We start from the raw sequence: 17,943 nt of genomic DNA, 5'->3' as shown, positions 1-17,943 counted from the left end.
ATTTAAAGGAAACCCTAATTACAGTCGCCCCTTCCACATTTGTGGGTTAAGTATTCATGGATTTGATAATTGGCAGCTTCCTGTATTTGCTGCTCCCTCCACTGCTGCCTTACACATGACTTACACATGGCACATTCCTTACACATTATAGATCTCCAATTCAATTCTGTGGTCAATTTTTGGTGGGCGTCAACTCTAAAATCACCCCGGAGGACCTTGAAATGGCAAGAGAAGATTGCAAAACGCTGTGTCTATAATATTTATTTATTTGTGGCTCTTTAATGGGGATGCTGCACCCATAAACTTCACAAATATGGAGGGGTTACTGTATTAGTTTTCTTTTCCAAAAGTTTCTTCCTCTTTTTATTTCATTCTCAATTCAATCAACACAGGCAGCAAAATCTATTCTGGAAAAAGAAATTGTGCACTGACCTCGTGAGAGGCTTAAAACATTTTGAGGACTGTCATTTGGAAAGAAACAACAGAATGCAAGGACGTAAGAGGCAATCCAGACCTTTGGAGGATTGTCATTTGGAAAAAAAACACAATATTTTTCCAGGGCCCAATCATGATGATGACCTAAGAAGGCAAGGGGAAACCTCTTCTGCATAAATATTGCAACGAAAACCCTTTGAAAGATGTGTCGAAAGTCAACAACATCACCAACAATAATATGAACAACACATAGTTCATCTTTCTCAAACATATTGTCAAGTGAGAAAGAGATTTTACTCTGCTTTCCCAGATGGAAGGAAACTTGTAAATTTGATAATTATGTTCTTCATAAGATAATACCAGTTTCTAAGAGGCTACATGAATATCATGAAATTACTCCAGGAGAAATTGCTGTATTTACAGAACAGACAAGGTGATGTACACAGAGTTTCAACAAATGTGAGCTGGCATCTATTCCAGGTCAAGAGACTTTTGTGTCATTTTAGTTGACCTAATGAGGGTATTATCACATTACAGACTTTGGCATGCCTCCGACTGTCATCCTTAGCAGCACGAGGCATTCAAGCACCTCAAATCTTCATGAGAACATGATGGTAATAGCCACACGTGGAATCAAATGATTCATGCTGTGTGCTGACAAGTCTGTCTCTCCTATTCAGAGAGTTCACGCCCTGCCAGATTTTAAACAAGAAAAAAAAGATTAACAGCACATCTCCAAGACACAGGAGACTTGCACTTTAAGCCTCATTATCTTACTAAATTCAACCATCTACTGGTAAGGAAGGAAACTTTGTCATTACCAAAGTGTGCATATGGTATGACGTTAACAGAAGACTTTACGGTAGGCGCATTCAAAGCTATTCACCAAATAATGAGGAAAAACAAGAACAAAACTAAGCTCTACCATTGCCCCCACTATCTGCAGTGTTTTATGGTTACCATCCTTGACGAAACAGAAGTGCTCTTACACTGACCTCTATAGCAAGATCTTTCCAAATTTTAATTCACTGCCAGTAACAAATGTTCCTTCCAGAACCTAGAAACCGAACATATATCACCATTACCTCATTTTCTGTGCTGCCGACATTGGTCAGGACAGAATCATGCCCATATTAATATTCAGCCTTTGTTTCTGTTGAGCTGAGCACTTTGGCAATAAGTACCCTGTTAACTCACCGTTATCAGAGTTTATGTACAATTACAAAGGACTGAATTACAGCCCAAGGCAGTATCGACTGGATAGCAGGCTCTATTTCTCCCGCTCATAAAGGTAACATGCAAGCCCTGCACAATGGAAAAGCTGTAAAAAAATAACTGTATAATACAAAACCTGCTGTATAGCAAGAGACAGGAATTATAGTCATAAGAGGTTCTGTGTCACTTCCTTTGACAACCTTCTCTAATCAATAGAGCATGAAACATTTTATTTGAGTTTAGGGAACTAATGCACTTGGTATAAGTATTACAGCTCATTGGACACCACAGTTTCTATAGTGGTCCTGTTTACAATCTAGCTTATTTGCCATAGGTCTTTCTTGGCCTTAAACCTCTGAGCAAAGAAGAGTGGGCTAGTTCTACAAAGATCTCCCAGCAACTCTGTTCCTCACTTGCTCTCGGTTCCCTCTTCTCCTTTGCCAAGTGAGAGACAGAGGTACGGGATAGGCAAAGCAAAGTATAGTTACCCTTTCATACTGTCTGGTTTAACATTTGCAGATTCGATCATTCACAGATTTTATTACTCCATTCTCTCTAGGAAGTTCTAGCTCAGTAGTTCCTAATCTGTGAGCTGCAGCCCACTGGTGGGCCATGAGACCTAAAATAAGATTCGCAGTTCTAGATTATTAAATATGGTTTTCTGTGACCAAGCAGATGGCAGCTACTGGGTGGCATATGTTTTGTATCAGAAACTAAAGCTCATGTGGTCTATCCAATGCGATTTTCTGAATCAGCACCTCAAATAACCACACCAAATCTAAAGTTGGTCAAAAAATGATTCATGGCCATTTTGATACAAATGTTGGAGAGTGGTCCCTGGTCAAAGTGGTCACTGGTCAAGTGGTCCCTGGTCAAAAAAAAGGTTAGGAACCACTGCTCTAGCATATCCACCACAACTCTACAATCAGTCTCAGACAGATATTGATTATACTGTCATGCCAGGGGACCTTGAGGTTCCTAGAGAGAACATTTCTCCAGACATCTGGAATTTCCTCCAGAGCCATTCTATGGTCAATGCCTGTCAGATGTTGACAATAGGGTCATGCTGCAAGACCTAGAGATTCCTAGAGAGGTAAACACAATATTGTGTGTGTGGGGGGGGGGGGTGTTTTTCCACTTTTGTACAGATCCTGTCCTCCACAATCCCAGTGAATGTGGAGGTTAGGCTGTAAAACTACTTGCAACTTCCCTCTCTCTGAAGAAAAAGGTGATCTTGGCCTGCCAAGTAGCCAAGAGCAATGAACAAATAAAGTAAAACATTTTAAGACTCAACAGAGAGTTTTTAAAAGTTTTATTCTAAAGTAAGAAGGATTAATAAGATTCCTGTGTATCATATCTTAGAACATTCTTCTCCAGAGAATAGTTTGGGAGGCTGCAAGAAACAAGTTCCATTTAAGGGCACCTTCGAACCAACAATCTAGGAAAACATTTTTTAAAATCCCTGATGACCTCTAACTTAAATGGTCCTATTACCACTTACAGAAAAGGAGACCTTCTGTTCTTAGATCTTCACAAAACTATGGAAGCAGGAATCTGATCCTTCAGGAATCAGCTTCTATCAAACTTCATTGTGTGGTCTGCACACAAATAGGATAAATATTTTAAAAAGCAAACCCTGAGATTAAATGTAGCAAAACTTTTATACCCCGACCCTTGCTAGTTCCCAGATATTTTAGCATCCCTGTTGCACACAAAAAGCTTAGTTGGCAAGGGGTATATTTTCTACTCTTATGTGCCCCTTCACTGCCCTAAGTAGTAAATTAACCTTTTGTTAATTGAATGTAGTTTGGTTCATAGTTATTAGATTACAGCAAGACGCATTATCACACTAGCTTAGAAAAGCTATTTTTGGACTATAACTTCCATTATCCTTCCTCAGCTGAGTACTTTCCAGATATGCTAGACAGCAAGTCCCGTCTTGTAAAATCCTTTATTATACTGGCTTCTACCCAATTTGATGTTACAATTCAGGTCATATCATTGCATTTTTTGCTATGATCCAAGTCACCTAAAGTGCTTTTTTATTAAATGCTCCTGCTATTTCCTCAAGGGTCAGAACATTTTAATATGCTCTTCAGAAAGCATTAAATCCTCCCTATAAAATACTTTGGGAGGGCATTTAAGAATAAAGTTTCACTGTCCTGCAGCAACTATGCTAATGGATTCTGTGCTGGGAAATCAATTCAAAAGAATAGCATGATACATTGTTGTTATGAGAGCAGATGTCAAAGAAGAAATTTTTAGAGGATTTTTTACATTTAGTTGGATTTAGGCTGCGCTGCTTGACTTTGAAATGTGTTCTCAGCAAAACTTTATAATGATTTCTTGATTCATGAATGGTTTTGCTTGTGTATTTCTCGACATACTGGCTCTTGGAATTTGGAAGCAAGGAGAATGTGTTATCCCTTTCATTTCCAAGCAGCTTGAAGATAGCTAGCATGGTTTTTAATGAAACAGAGGAATCTGGGGACTATTGCAGCCAAAGGGATATATATTAAATCCTCAAAGACAAATTGCCTAATGAGGCTGAACAATTCCAGTCATTAGCAGGGAGGCTAGAATAGTATCCTGATCATATGTGTTTCAACCTTAACTATTTATGACTTGAGTCAAGACACCACAGCACAACTTTACTAATTACCAAAGGGAATCGTGGCTAAGCCTGTCTCATATTAAAACAAAGGTTTAGGCTATCTGATACTCGACCTAAAAGTATCACTCAACCACAGAGCTTTCCAAACATTTCATGTTAGTGACACAATTTTTAAACATAAATCATTTCACAACACAGTAATTCAGTTTTACTAGCAAATCAGAGGTTAAACCAACCCTTTATAAGAGGTATAGACACAAAAATAAATGGTAATAACAAAATGTATAGGGACTCAAAGTATATCATGAAAACCTGTCATTCATATTTTTTTAAAATATATACAGGTGGCTGTATAAGTTTCATCTTAACCTTTGCTAATGATTTTCTGCTTAGAAAGGGTGAAAACAGCAACACTTTGCACAACAAAGACTGGATGAGGACCGTAGTCCAGGGGAAGAAGATGTTATAGCATAGCCCCTACTCCCTATCTATTTACCCACTGTTTGGTATGTTAGAAAAGAAGGAGAGATAAGCACAAGATTACTTCTTTACTGTTCAGCTTCATGGCAGGTGTCTGCTTAGCTGTCTACTGGCTAACCAGGTAGATGTTCGTACAAGCATCAGAACTTGAAGGACAAGAAACACCATGCATTTTTGCATCCTGTTTACTAGGATATTAATCTAATTTGAAACCTTTTTCTTCTCTCTTCTCTCCATGCCATTGTACTTGGATATGCTTGTATATAGGTTTAACTCCCATATCAACTTATGGCAATCCCATACATTTCAAATGCTTTTTAGACAATGAATACTCAGAGGTGGTTTTGCCAGTTCCTTCCTCTGAAATACAGCACCTGGAATTCATTGGCAGTCTTCCATCCAAGTACTAGCCAGGACTGACCCTGCTTGGAAAACTGAGAGGGAAATCTCATTCCCTCTTTTTCTGCCTGAGCCAAGTCTGCAATCAGATGTCCCTCCCCATTCACCTAGTGCAAAGAATTATTCAGAAATAATTTAATATAGAACTATGTCTTCCACAGAGACCATTTGCATGTTCTTACTGAAAGCAACAACTTATTGTTTTATGATTAACATGTACATTTGCTGAAAATATTTATGGGCTGAGAGTGTCTGCAGGACTATGGTTGTGTGTTTGTGTTCTTCAACAATTACATAAATGATGAAAACCTCCCCGGTCTGTAATCCTAGAATATTGCTTATTTTCCTTGCTGGTCATTCTTTTTCACTGACAGAACCAATACAAAGGCTGGTGAGCTTTAGAAAATTATATTATAATACAGGGACAAACAAAAGGTGGTGATGGTGGTATTAAGTATCTCCCCTCCCCTTCAACTTTTCCTTGGTAGCTGGACCACTCTTTTTCTGGTTCAGAATATCCATGATCTGCCTCTCCAGGAAGTATCTAAGCACCCTTCCACACAGCCATATAACCCAGAATATCAAGGCAGATAATCCACAATATCTGTTTTGAACTGGATTATCTGAGACCACACTGCCATATAATCTAGTTCAATGTGGATTTTATACAGTTGTGTGGAAGGGGCCATAGGTATGAGGTCTGTGATTGTTTCTGAATTTAGTGCTTTTGATGGAAACAGTTGAGTCAGATGCTCAGCAATGCCTTTTGCCAGCTTTAAGTGGTTTAAGAAACATAATTTATCCTTTTAATAAATTGCTCTTATAAAAAAAGATACTGGAAACTAATATATATATAAAAGAATGAATTACTGCAATCCTATTGTCCAAAACATCTGAAGCAATGCTCTGAATATGCCATGTGACAGATGCCTTCACTTGCCAGCAATGCCTTACTGATAATCAGGGACAACTGTTACAGAAACGATGGTCAATGGCTATGCTGGTGGCATGATTTTCTGAACTGCAGTCCAGTAAAATAATTTTTCCAAGCCCTGTCTACTGTCAAAAAAAGGTTGAAACAACTCTCCAAAACTAACCTCTAAGATATTGTATGAGGTTAGGAAGACAAAAAAAAAAAACAGGTATGTACAGTCCTATAAAACAGCTACTTTCCTGCTCTTAGAAGTCACTGTGTTAGAGCTGCCTAACCATATGAAATCTATTTCTGAAATGACAGCAGAATGAATCTGAGATGTCATTTAGGCTAGAAAGAAATCTTTATTCTGTTTATGTTTCATTCAAGAACAATTTACAGACAGCAAAATAGTGAAGCTGTGTTCTCCCCCCCCCCCCCCCCCCACACACACACACACACACCCACACCGGACTTTAACCAGAATGCACAAAGTGGCAATGAGCACATAAAGTATGGTATGCTTATTCCACAGAGAAGTAATAATGCCAAATGAACCTTCTCGGAGAGGAAGCCAGGGATTGTACAGATAGCTCTTTTTGTAACAAACTGTGGTCTGAAATTGTCTCCAATAATAAAGAGAAATGGCCACTGTGGTCTGTTAAAGACAGAGGTGATTTGAACTTCAGTAATCATTTGATTCAGGCCTCTACACGCACACTAGTTTTAGTATGACAAGAGTTCTCCAGGGTGCAATGCTAGTTTCTAGCATGAGATGCACACATAGGTAAGATTATTTGCATTTTTAAGGACAGAGTTTAAACACACAAGAAACTGAAAAGTCAATGAGAGATGGTCTAAACGTCGAATCAATGAAGGCTATAAAGAAATGTGCCAAGTGTCTTGACAAAATCTTTTTAGAAAAGCATGACCTTTGAGAGATTACCAGAGGAGGCTTGAAGAAGGTTGTAATTTCCAACAAATATGATTCTCCCTATATTAAGTATCTCCGATACTAAGATTTTCTCATGCCTGCTTTACAGCACAGATTGTGGCTTTCCTTTATAGATGATGGCCATTGTTGTATAATCTCTAGCTGCTATGATAAGATCCTGCTTAGAGAATAAAGGATAGGAGGAAGGGGGATAAAATGGATAATGGATTATTTTACACTAAACCAACGCTTGCCATAAAATCCAGATTATCAAAGCAGATAACCCATATTATCTGCTTTGAACTGGATTATCAGAGTCTGCCCTGCCATATAATGCAATTCTGTACTGTTCCATTATCTGAGGGGACTCCAAAAGACGGCTTGGACAGAGAAGGATAGTTCATTTGGGGGGGGGGGGAGTTTCCCCATTTTCGCTGGTGATTCCCCCTCCTTCCCATATCATAAACAATAGTTGTTTTGACGACAAATTGGGGAAAATAACAGAAACGGGGGACATGGTTTAACTCCTTCAATCCCCTCCCCCATAAAACAGACTATCCTGCTCTCTCTAGCACCCCTTTGTGGCCCCCGCCCAGATAATGGAACAGTACCTCCAGTTCAAAGCAGATAATCTGGATTTTTGTGGCAGTGTAGAAGGGGCCTTAGATTGAGTGAATAGTAATGGTATCGAAGCAATCAAAAGCTTGAAGTAGGACATGAAGAAATTTGCCAATACAGCTTTGTAATTGCAAGACTAATGAGAGCAAAATCCTGGAAGGGGGGAAAAGAGTTAACCTTTGAAGATTGGAGAGATAAACTACTAAAGTCTACCCAAATGGCCAAACTAACAAACTAGAGGAGGAAATAATGAAGAATTTGCAAATAAATGGAGGCTGGCATTTGGCTAGGAAGGCAAAGGTAGATTTGAACATAGCCACAAAGGGAATTTATTAAAACAAGATACAAGGGTAGATGCTTGTTAGATATGAGATCCACATTGAATGGTGTCAGAGGTCTTGGGTTGGGTTCACAGGTGTGTGAATAAAAGGGGCATGGGTTTGATAAGAAGTCATAATTGTACAATTATTAGAAGCTCTTATATAATTTGCATTTGATAGCTGTATAACGTCTTGTTAAATTTATTTTATTTTTTCATTTCATTTTATTTATGCCTTTTTCTGTTTTTTCTCTTTTGTTTCTTATACACAATAAAATAAAAAATGGACACAAAAACCTCTCAAGCAACCTGCAAACATTAGAAAAAATAATACTTTAAATAAAAAGTTGTTTTTATAATATAGTAAAACAGTAAAATTGTTACATTAAATTTGTCTTAATTTGCTTTTAATTACTACATCTCAATTTTAATATCGATTCAATACAAAGTGTATGGCATGGTCTAGAACAGGGGTCCTCAAACTAAGGCCGGGGGCCGGATACGGGCCTCCAAGGTCATTTACCTGGCCCTCACTTAGGGTCAACCTAAGTCTGAAACGACTTGAAAGAACACAACAACCACAACAACAATCCTATCTCATCAGCCAAAAGCAGGCCCACACTTCCCATTGAAATACTAATAAGTTTATATTTGTTAAAATTGTTCTTCATTTTAATTATTGTATTGTTTTAAAGTGTTTTTTATACTACAAATACGATATGTGCAGTGCGCATAGGAATTCATTCGTGTTCTTTTCAAATTATAATCTGGCCCTCCAACAGTGTGAGGGACTGTGACCTGGCCCTCTGTTTAAAAAGTTTGAGGACCCCTGGCCCAGATTGTAGGATAGGATTAGTTATGCCTATTTTAATAGTAACTCTCAAGCAACATTTATCTGGCATCTACCAATCTGCATGGGTGCCAGTCAAATGAGAATCTATTGCAGCATTTATATCAAGGATATGTTTCCTACTTCTGAAACAAAATGAGGTCATGGCAATGAAAATATATAAACAAAGTCATCCCAATTCTGGGAGTTGAAGCTCAGAAAACTAACTTTTCTCAGCTCCATGATTTTAGTATGTGGAGGAGCTGTGTGTTTGACAACTACTATAGTAAAGGTAAAGGTAAAGATTTCCCCCTGACATGAAGTCCAGTCGTGTCTGACTCTGGGGTGTGGTGCTCATCTCCATTTTCTAAGCTGAAGAGCTGGCGTTGTCGATAGACACCTCCAAGGTCATGTGGCTGGCACGACTGCATGGCATGCCATTACCTTCCCGCCAGAGCGGTACCTATTGATCTACTCACATTTGCATGTTTTCGAACTGTTAGGTTGGCAGAAGCTGGAGCTGATAACAGAAGCTCACGCCACTCCCTGGATTTGAACCTGCAATCTTTCAGTCAACAAGCTTTAACCCACTGCACCACCGGGGGCTCCAACAACTATAAATAAGGGTCAATTAAGAAGCTTCTAGGTTCAGAAAGGGGGGTAAAACATCAAAGAAAGAGGCACGGACACCATCACTAGCTCTTCTCAAATGTACAAAATAGCTTCAGGAGAAAAGAAGGGACAAGCACTCTATGCAACAACTTATCTTTTAGCTTTTCCATCACGTGATGTCACAAATGGACATCAACAACAACAGTCATGGTGACAGGACTACTCACCAACCAAGGGAGGAGGATGTCAGCAAAGTACACAAAGGCCGCTCCCAGGGTAAAGCCAACAGCTACCGGGAAAAACGCAAATGCCCCAAACTTCTCAGAGTCTTCAGCTAACTCGATGGCAGGTTCAAGAAGTGACCAGTAAGAAGCAGCCAACATGACCTAAACAAGGGAAGGAAAATTAGTGCTACTTAAAATGGCAAGCCCCACCTGCCACCAATTCAGCCAATTTAAGAAGGATATCCTTTACCCATATACATTGTTTATCCATATACAACATACACTTGCTGTAACAAATAGTGGTTCACATATACAAAATTGGGGGAGAACATATAGCACAAACAATCATCAGATGTTACAGGAATGAAACTTCTATCATCTATCTAGAACTCATGGGAGACACAGTCCAATGACATCTGTATGAGCACAAATTTCCTACTCCTGATAAAATGCACAGTTACTCTGGGGAAGAGTTTAAAACCACTAATGAAAAAAAATCAAAGCAATAATATATTAAGCAATTAGAACAATCTATCTCTAGGGAATATATAAATGCAAGATGGCAATATCAAATTCTGAACAGAAACACAGGAAACTGCCTTTTACAGAGTCGTACTAGCAGATCATCTTGAGTATTGATAGGATTCATCTTTTAATACCCTGAGTATTAAAAGATGTAAAAGAAGCAAATAACAGATTTGGGGAAAAGAGTTTTCTAGCACAAGCTATCATGGATACCATCACCCAGACATCTAATGGGCTGTGCCTATGAAAGTTTAGGGCCCCTTCCACACAGCTGTATAAAATCCACATAGAACTGGATTATATGGCAGTGTGGACTTGAATAACCCAGGTCAAAGCAGATATTGTGGGTTATCTGCCTTGATTTTCTGGGTTATATAGCTGTGTGCCTTTGACTAGTTAGGTCCTATCTACACTAATCATTTAATGAAGTTTCAAACTGGTATTGAAGAAAGTGGTTTCAATGTGCAGGTAATTACATAGGAATCCTGGAACCAGTTTAAGGCCTAGATGGTAATTACATCAACTAAAGGGCATTGGTGCACATTAAGGCCTTTTTGTGAGCTTTTGTAGGAATTTGTTATCTGGCCACCACAGTTTGAAGCTAACTTCGGACTACATTAAATAGCAAGTTTAGATGTAGCCTAAGTCTTAACAGAAGACCCCATGGTAACAAACTAGTCTTAACAACAGTTTGAGCAACAAATCTAACCAGTTGCACCAAAAGCAACCTTCCATTACCAAGAATTATGTGTGTTTTGGGAGTTTTAGCTTATCATAGGAAAAGCCCTGCATAATCAAACCAAAAGGTCATACTGTCCTCCTTTCCAAAATAATTTATTACCAATCCTTTCTGAAATGTCAATGAATAAAAATTTCTTTACTGAGCCAAAAGAGTTCCTTTGAATCAAACTACGCAGTTATATCATTTTCTGGATCCCAGTTCAAAGCAACATTATCTACACCAGACTATGTGTGATATTCTGCTTCTTCTTAATTTATCAGTTTTTAAAAGGAAACCCAAAATTACTAACCATTATTAATCTTAATTGTTACACCAATATGATGGAACATGCCAGCAGATTGCATTCAACAGAAAGGAGAAAACCATGAAAATAAACAAAATCTGGCTACCAGTATTTCTAAAAAACATTCCAGAATCAGGACAGTAAATAAAGAACAACACTCAAAAAACTGGGGAACTCCCAACAAAGGAGGCCTCCAGGCAGGAAGCAGCTTGGCTTTGAAGCTGCAAGGTCATTAAATGCTAATCAAGGTGACCAATTGCAACATTCACACTTGCCTCCAACAGACAAGAATTCTTTCTCCCACCCTGGACATTCCACAGATATATAAACCCTACTTGCCTAGTTTCCAACAGACCTCACAACCTCCGAGGATGCCTACCATAGATGTGGTCAAAATGTCAGGAGAGAATGCTTCTAGAACATGGCCCTACAGCCTGGAAAACTCACAGCAACCCAGACATTCAACACAATTTGGGATCAAATCGTTATGGAGAAGTTTGCTTATTAAGACAATAATCTCTTACAAAAACCACACAATGAAAACCCAAGTTAATATTTCTTTCAAAAGGGCTTGCATGACACAAGCAAACTGAGCCATCCACTTGAAGAATTTTAAATCCACATATCCTGAATAATACCGACATTTTTGCTAAACACTGTATGCCTACTTTATTGAAGGGCAGCCAAGAAAAGCTTTCAAAGCCAATTAATCCATTTCTCTACTTCAGCCCCAGTTAAGGGTCTAAGGTTTAAAAGCAAAGCAAAAGGCAGCCATTCTCACATTCATTCAACAGGATCAAGTCTCTATATGTCACAATATTGATTCCCAGGAACTAATAAACAGTTGCCATTTCTGAGGGAGAAGTCTACTGCATGTTCTCAATAAGCTAAGAGGGTCAATTTGTCCGTAGGTGCAATTTTCAAATCATTTTAATAGACACTTCAGTAGTGTGGATGAAGGCCTTCAGTGTCTGATCAATATTCTTTTCATTATTGGAAGAAGATTCAGAAGTGCTGTCTTGTCACACTACATAATGACATTATTCAACAGTCTGAAACAAGCATCAACATGTCAGATCCCAAATGCTCATTCAAGCAATATACATTAAACTGCAAAACTTTAATCCAAACTTTAGGTCAAGCTACAGTAAACCCAATGAAAAGAATGGAATGTTTTTTCTACTTACACATATTCTATTGATTTCAATGAAACGTCTCTAAAAGAGACAGAGGCCCCTTCTACACTGCCATATAATCCAAATTGTCAAAGCAGATAATTCACATTATCTGCCTGCTTTGAACTGGATTATATGACTCTACACATCTTTGCACAGTGGCAGTGTAGTAGCCAATGAGGTTAATCCGCTGTGTAATTATTGCTAATTGATTTGGTTGTAAGCCATACCGAGTCCCTCAAGGGAGATGGAGTAGGGTATAAATAAAGATTGTTGTTGTTGTTGTTGTTGTTGTTGTTGTTGTTTAATCCAATTCAAAGCAGATAATCTCGATTTTATATGGCAGTGTAGAAGAAGGGGTCACATGAAGTCAAATTTAGACTAGAACTGCAGATAAAAGAGGGTCCTGCCTGGCAAGCATTATGTTAACAGCCTAAAGTTTCAGATTAAAGAACAATTTCACCAGGTGAAGACAGCCACAAAGGTTTAATTATGATCTGGCTAGAAAGGATGCAAGTATGGCTAGTGCCAAAAGTACAAGCATAACATGAAATATAGAGACATGAGTTTTTCTTTTACAGTTGACAGCTATTTAAGTTTCCTGCTCCATCCTCTCCCTTTCCTGATAAGCCAGCAAAGGGGGCAGCCTGAAGCAGCAATTGAATTGCCTGGAACTGTGGTGACATTACCACCTCCAGACAGGGTTACGTTGGTGGAGGGGAGAAGACAAAGGAGGACTGGGCCTGAGGAGGGCCAATCAGCTATTGGGGGCTCTCCTGCAGGGAGGCAGGTCTAGGAAGTCCTTGCCCATATTTGGAGAGCTTAGAGGACTTTTCGGCTAGCATAATAGTCTGGCTTTGGGTGATCAAGTATCTGTGGTCCCTGAAACAAAATGTCCAGACTTGGATGTATATTTTGAGTCTTTGGTGATGCAAAAATGTTCTGAGAAACACAGGGGGTGGGACCTTAAAACAAAAAGCTAGTGATCTGTAATCAATTTTTTTGGATGTCAAATAAGATCATTCAAATGAGTCCCTGTTTCCATGGTTACTAATATTTCAAATGATTGAGATAGTCAATTGGATAAGAACCAGTCCAGCAATATCAGATCCAGAGTGAAGACCACCTGCTCGTTTGCGTACACACACACACATTTAGACTTTGACTGTCACCTTTACCCAAGGGATTAGCCCAACCCAAGTATCCAGGAAATTCCTTGGTGGGTTCAACAGGGAGGTGATCACCACCAGAGATCATATAATTTAATATATTTTGGTTTTATAGAGAAGGAGATAGGACAGGGAATAAAAGATATAACATGGGTAAAGGCTGCAAGGAAGGAATATAATATATGCAGAAGCTGTAAAGATGGATACATCCTATTAAAAGGTCGGGGAGCTTTTACCTGTTGCACTACAGCCCTGAGGCCTCTTTTCACACAAAACACACACTGTCCAGATGATCCAATGTAAAAGTTTAATAAAACCAGAGTATAATAAAAGCAAGCAAGTATACAAAAGGAATCAAAGTTCAAAAGGTTATTCACCATAAAAGCCAAAGTCCAAAAATTCATATAGAGGAAGTCTCTAACACAATCCCACCGAGATAATTCCAAGGACAGGTACAGAAATCCAAGGCAGGCAAAACTATGCCTGATGAAACCAGCTTGAGCTTGCAGATCACCGACAGAGGAAGGCCAATGTAGAGGACGTTACAGTAGTCCAGTCTTGAGATGACCATAGCCTGGATCACCGTAGCTAGGTCGTCCCTGGACAAGTAGGGGGCCAGCCGTGAATTACATGAATTACAAGGCCCATGACACCGAGAGTTCTTGACCTGATTGTAACGTTGCTCTCACAAGGAGCATACTAGCATGAACCACTTTTAAGAAGTTAGAATTTCCTTTCCTTATCTCTAATTTGCTTGGAGAAGCAAGTCCTTAATTGCAGGCCCTGTTGTCTCTGTTGTAATTTTTCTGACCTCGACACACATTCGTCCCCCAGAGTCTGCACCTCTAGAAGGTTCTCATGGGAATGAATCTCGCCTTCACCGTTCTCTTGGGAACTGCCAGGGGATTCCAAAACATTTCTCTCGATGCCCTCTGAATCTCTCCCAGCATCCCCTTCCTCTCCTTCTGAACACTCAGAATCTGAGGCTACAACTTTGCCTTTGTGAGAGATTTGCTCCAGCAGATCTGGTCTGTACATGCTCTGATACAAATCAGTACACATCTACAATTTTTTCATAAATCTATATATATAATGAGAAATAATCCTTTGAGGGAGGTTTGCTGGTGGTGGTCCATCATGCGGGTTGCGGGATGAGGTTGAGTTGTTCAACAATACTAAGAGTGCTTCCAGGGAAAAAAGAATCTATTTATACTACTTTTAAATAATTTCATACTGAGCTTCTTTCAAAGAGAGGCCTACCACATTTTTAAAAGTCTCTTCTAATTAAATGCACTGCCCATCCTGATGCATCGGTAGCTATGTCTCTTGTGCTAAATAATTTGCTCAGTACTAATTTTCATTGATATGACAACTTAATAAAATTAAAATAGTTAGTTCTATTTTTAATAAATTTTAATAAAATTGGATTAAAGCTTTTCATGGCATGATTATTATTCAGCTGCTGACCTTTTGCTCCTACTTTATAAAATACCTAATTAGTGAGTATTGAAATAGAACATAAATACTTTAGAGACATCATCAGATCCCATCTACTCTGGAAGATACAAAGGGTCAGTACTTAGATGTGGGATCAGCAACAAATACCATGTTGGCTATATTTTGGAGGAAGGAACTGGTTAAACCACCTCTAAGATTGCATTGTCTCAGAAGAATCATAGTATCATAGAGTTGGAAGAGACCTCGAGGGCCATCCAGCCTCTATTTAAAAGCCTCCATAGAAGGAGCCTCCACCACACTTTGGGGCTGAGAGTTCCACTGCTGAACAGCTCTCACAGTTATGAAGTTCTTCCTAATATTCAGGTGGAATCTCCTTTCCTGCAGTTTGAAGCCATTGCTCCCTATCCTAGTCTCCAGGGCAGCAGAAAACAAGCATGCTCCCCCCCCCCCCATGACTTTCCCTCACAAAGAATCATAGGATCATATAGTTGGAAGAGACCTCATGGGCCATCCAGTCCAACCCCCTGCCAAAAAGCAGGAATATTGAATTATAGGCCATCATGTATAAATATGTGAGCCTATGACCCTATGACAAGAATGGGGTTGCCATAAATCGACAGACAACTTGGAGGCAAAGAGATGCACCCATGCACACACACACACAATTAGTGAAATCAACAGAAACACATATTCTTGTCAGTTCTGTGAGGTTCTCCCTCATCCCTATCAATGAAAAGTCTATTCAGATGTAAGCTGAAATAAGTTCAAAGAAGATTTGAACTTATTTACATATAAAGTGTAAACAGAGAAATCCAATGGAGAAAAAAGTATAATTGAATAACCACCACTTCCTAAGCACTCCTGATGGACAGTGGAAGACCATCATTCCCTTGTTCACCCCTCCATCCTTCCTTCCATTCTTCCTTCCTTTCAGCCACATCTTTTAAAAAATCTCAGAGATGGAAAATAATGCTGCTCTAGTTTTTCCCCATTCTGAAGACATATCTGAGGAAAAGCAAGGCTTTACAACTGAGCAGATACTATTTAATAAGATAAAATGGAATCTCTGATCAACTAAAACTATTCCAGTATTTTAAGCTATTAAATATAAACTCTCCTTCATGATACCTAAATGTAATAAGATCACTCCGTGGAGTCAAATGCTTTGGCCAAACCTGGGGAGAAGTGTGTGGAAATGTGACATGAGCACTAATTGTGATACTTATAATAATAGCTCTCCTAGTATTACTAATCAATTGGTTTCTACATAAAGCTGGTTGCTAATGGAATTGTGTGATAAAATTTATCTTTTTGGCTCACAGTGATCAAAATTATAGATTTAAATAGGAAATTGGTTCTCCCAAATCTCCAGAAAATTTAGAACAGGTAGCAGAGAAAATCACAAGACCATTTGCACAGATAGTGATCTTATACCACATATTCGCCCAATTGTCTACACAATTGTGATGTGAATTGCACGTTTGCAAACCCTGATGGGGGAAAAATCCTAAATCTGAATATTGTGTATGTTTCATGATTATATTTTAATTAAAATTATATCCTACATGGAATATGGAACATGTGTGCATTTTCCAAAATAAGTCAAAAGATCTTTTAACATAAACCTTGTAACTCTCTAGCTCAGCATTCCTCATTCTGGCATCCACATAATCCCTAACCATTGGCCGTGGTGTGGGGAAGTGATGGAAATTTGGATAGGATAAAGACAATTGTTTGAAAATATTTTATCTTTAGTCCTCTTTTTTTCCTATGCCTTAAATTAATGTTTTTCAGCTGGTGGGTAAGAAGCCAGGTTGGATCTACACTGCTCTATATTCCAGGATATGATCCCAGATTATCTGCTTTGAACTGGATTATATGAGTTATATGCCAGATAATCTGGTATAATCTCAGATCAGATCCCAGGATATAGGGCAGTGTAGATCCAGCCTAAAAAGCAGGATGAGAAAAAGAAAATATCAATGATAGGAGAGAAGGTGGTATACATTGTTGTCATTTTTGTTGTTTGTAAGCACAAGCGTTTTCTCTGATTCTTAGCTACCATTTTAGGTACCTGCTAGAGTTAGTGCGGTGTCGTAATTTGAATAACAGATTGGAACTGTAAAAGCTCAGACCCTTTCTACACCTTTGTATAATCTGGTTGGTCAAAGCAGATAATCTGGATTTTACATGGCAGTGTAGAAGAGGCCTCAGATTCCAAATATTGCTACTTCTCAACCTAAGCTGTCTCACAAGGTTGCTTCTAGGATTAAAAAAAGTATAAGAAAGGAAAAAGAAAAGATAGGATGTCAATTTGACTGAGAAAAATGGCTTAGTGTGTTTCAAAAATAATATTGTACATGTTGAGACTAAAGATACTTTGGCTCTAAAAGGTTGGGAACAACTCCTCTAATGTAACCACAGGTGGGCTATGTAGCTCCGTGGACATATAAAGTTATAAAGGCAACAACAAAAGTGAGATATATAGTGTTGTAAAACAGCTACATTTTTACTCCCAACAGCCACCATGGCAACATTTCCTGACTTCTAACCATCTGAAAACTAATGTGTGTATCTCTCGAAGGTCAGAAACACAAACCTGAAATGTGATTTTCAGTAAAATGCTTATTCATTACATTTCACTGCCATGAACAATTTAGAAACAGCAAACAGATATAGTTTGACTTCTAAGAATCCCTGCTTACTTTCTGAATTGGACTTGAACCAGAATACACAGCCAAAGTAGCAACAAGCGCATAAAGCGTGACATGCTTATTCCACTGAGAAGTAATAAAGTAAAAAATGACCCTTCCAGGGGAGTTACTAGCAACTATACAAATAGCCCATTTGTAACCAGCCATGGGCCTAAATTGCTTGTCTTGTTAAAGAAAAGTAGCCACTTGTTCAAAGCTCTCACTCTCTCCCCAATTTGTCTTTAAAGAGCTTCAAGCATCTTTCCAGTTCAAATTACTGCCTTGTGGTGCCAATATCAATACATA

The 17,943-nt window shown here is 38.7% G+C and overlaps 1 protein-coding gene across 2 annotated transcripts in view; it reads right to left on the bottom strand.

Moving 5' to 3' along the window:
* The window catches only part of SLC39A11 (solute carrier family 39 member 11), a 339,314-nt gene that overhangs the window by 282,045 nt on the left and 39,326 nt on the right, over positions 1-17,943 (bottom strand). For both annotated transcript variants that reach the window (XM_060764226.2, XM_060764225.2), the window contains exon 4: positions 9,596-9,754. In XM_060764226.2, coding sequence (XP_060620209.2) covers positions 9,596-9,754 — 159 coding nt within the window. The remainder of the gene's footprint in view (positions 1-9,595; positions 9,755-17,943) is intronic.

Source organism: Anolis sagrei, chromosome 2, assembly GCF_037176765.1.
Source record: "Anolis sagrei isolate rAnoSag1 chromosome 2, rAnoSag1.mat, whole genome shotgun sequence".
NCBI lineage: Eukaryota > Metazoa > Chordata > Lepidosauria > Squamata > Dactyloidae > Anolis > Anolis sagrei.
Note: the sequence above shows the minus strand (reverse complement) of the source record. Positions and strands in the feature narration are given on the sequence as shown.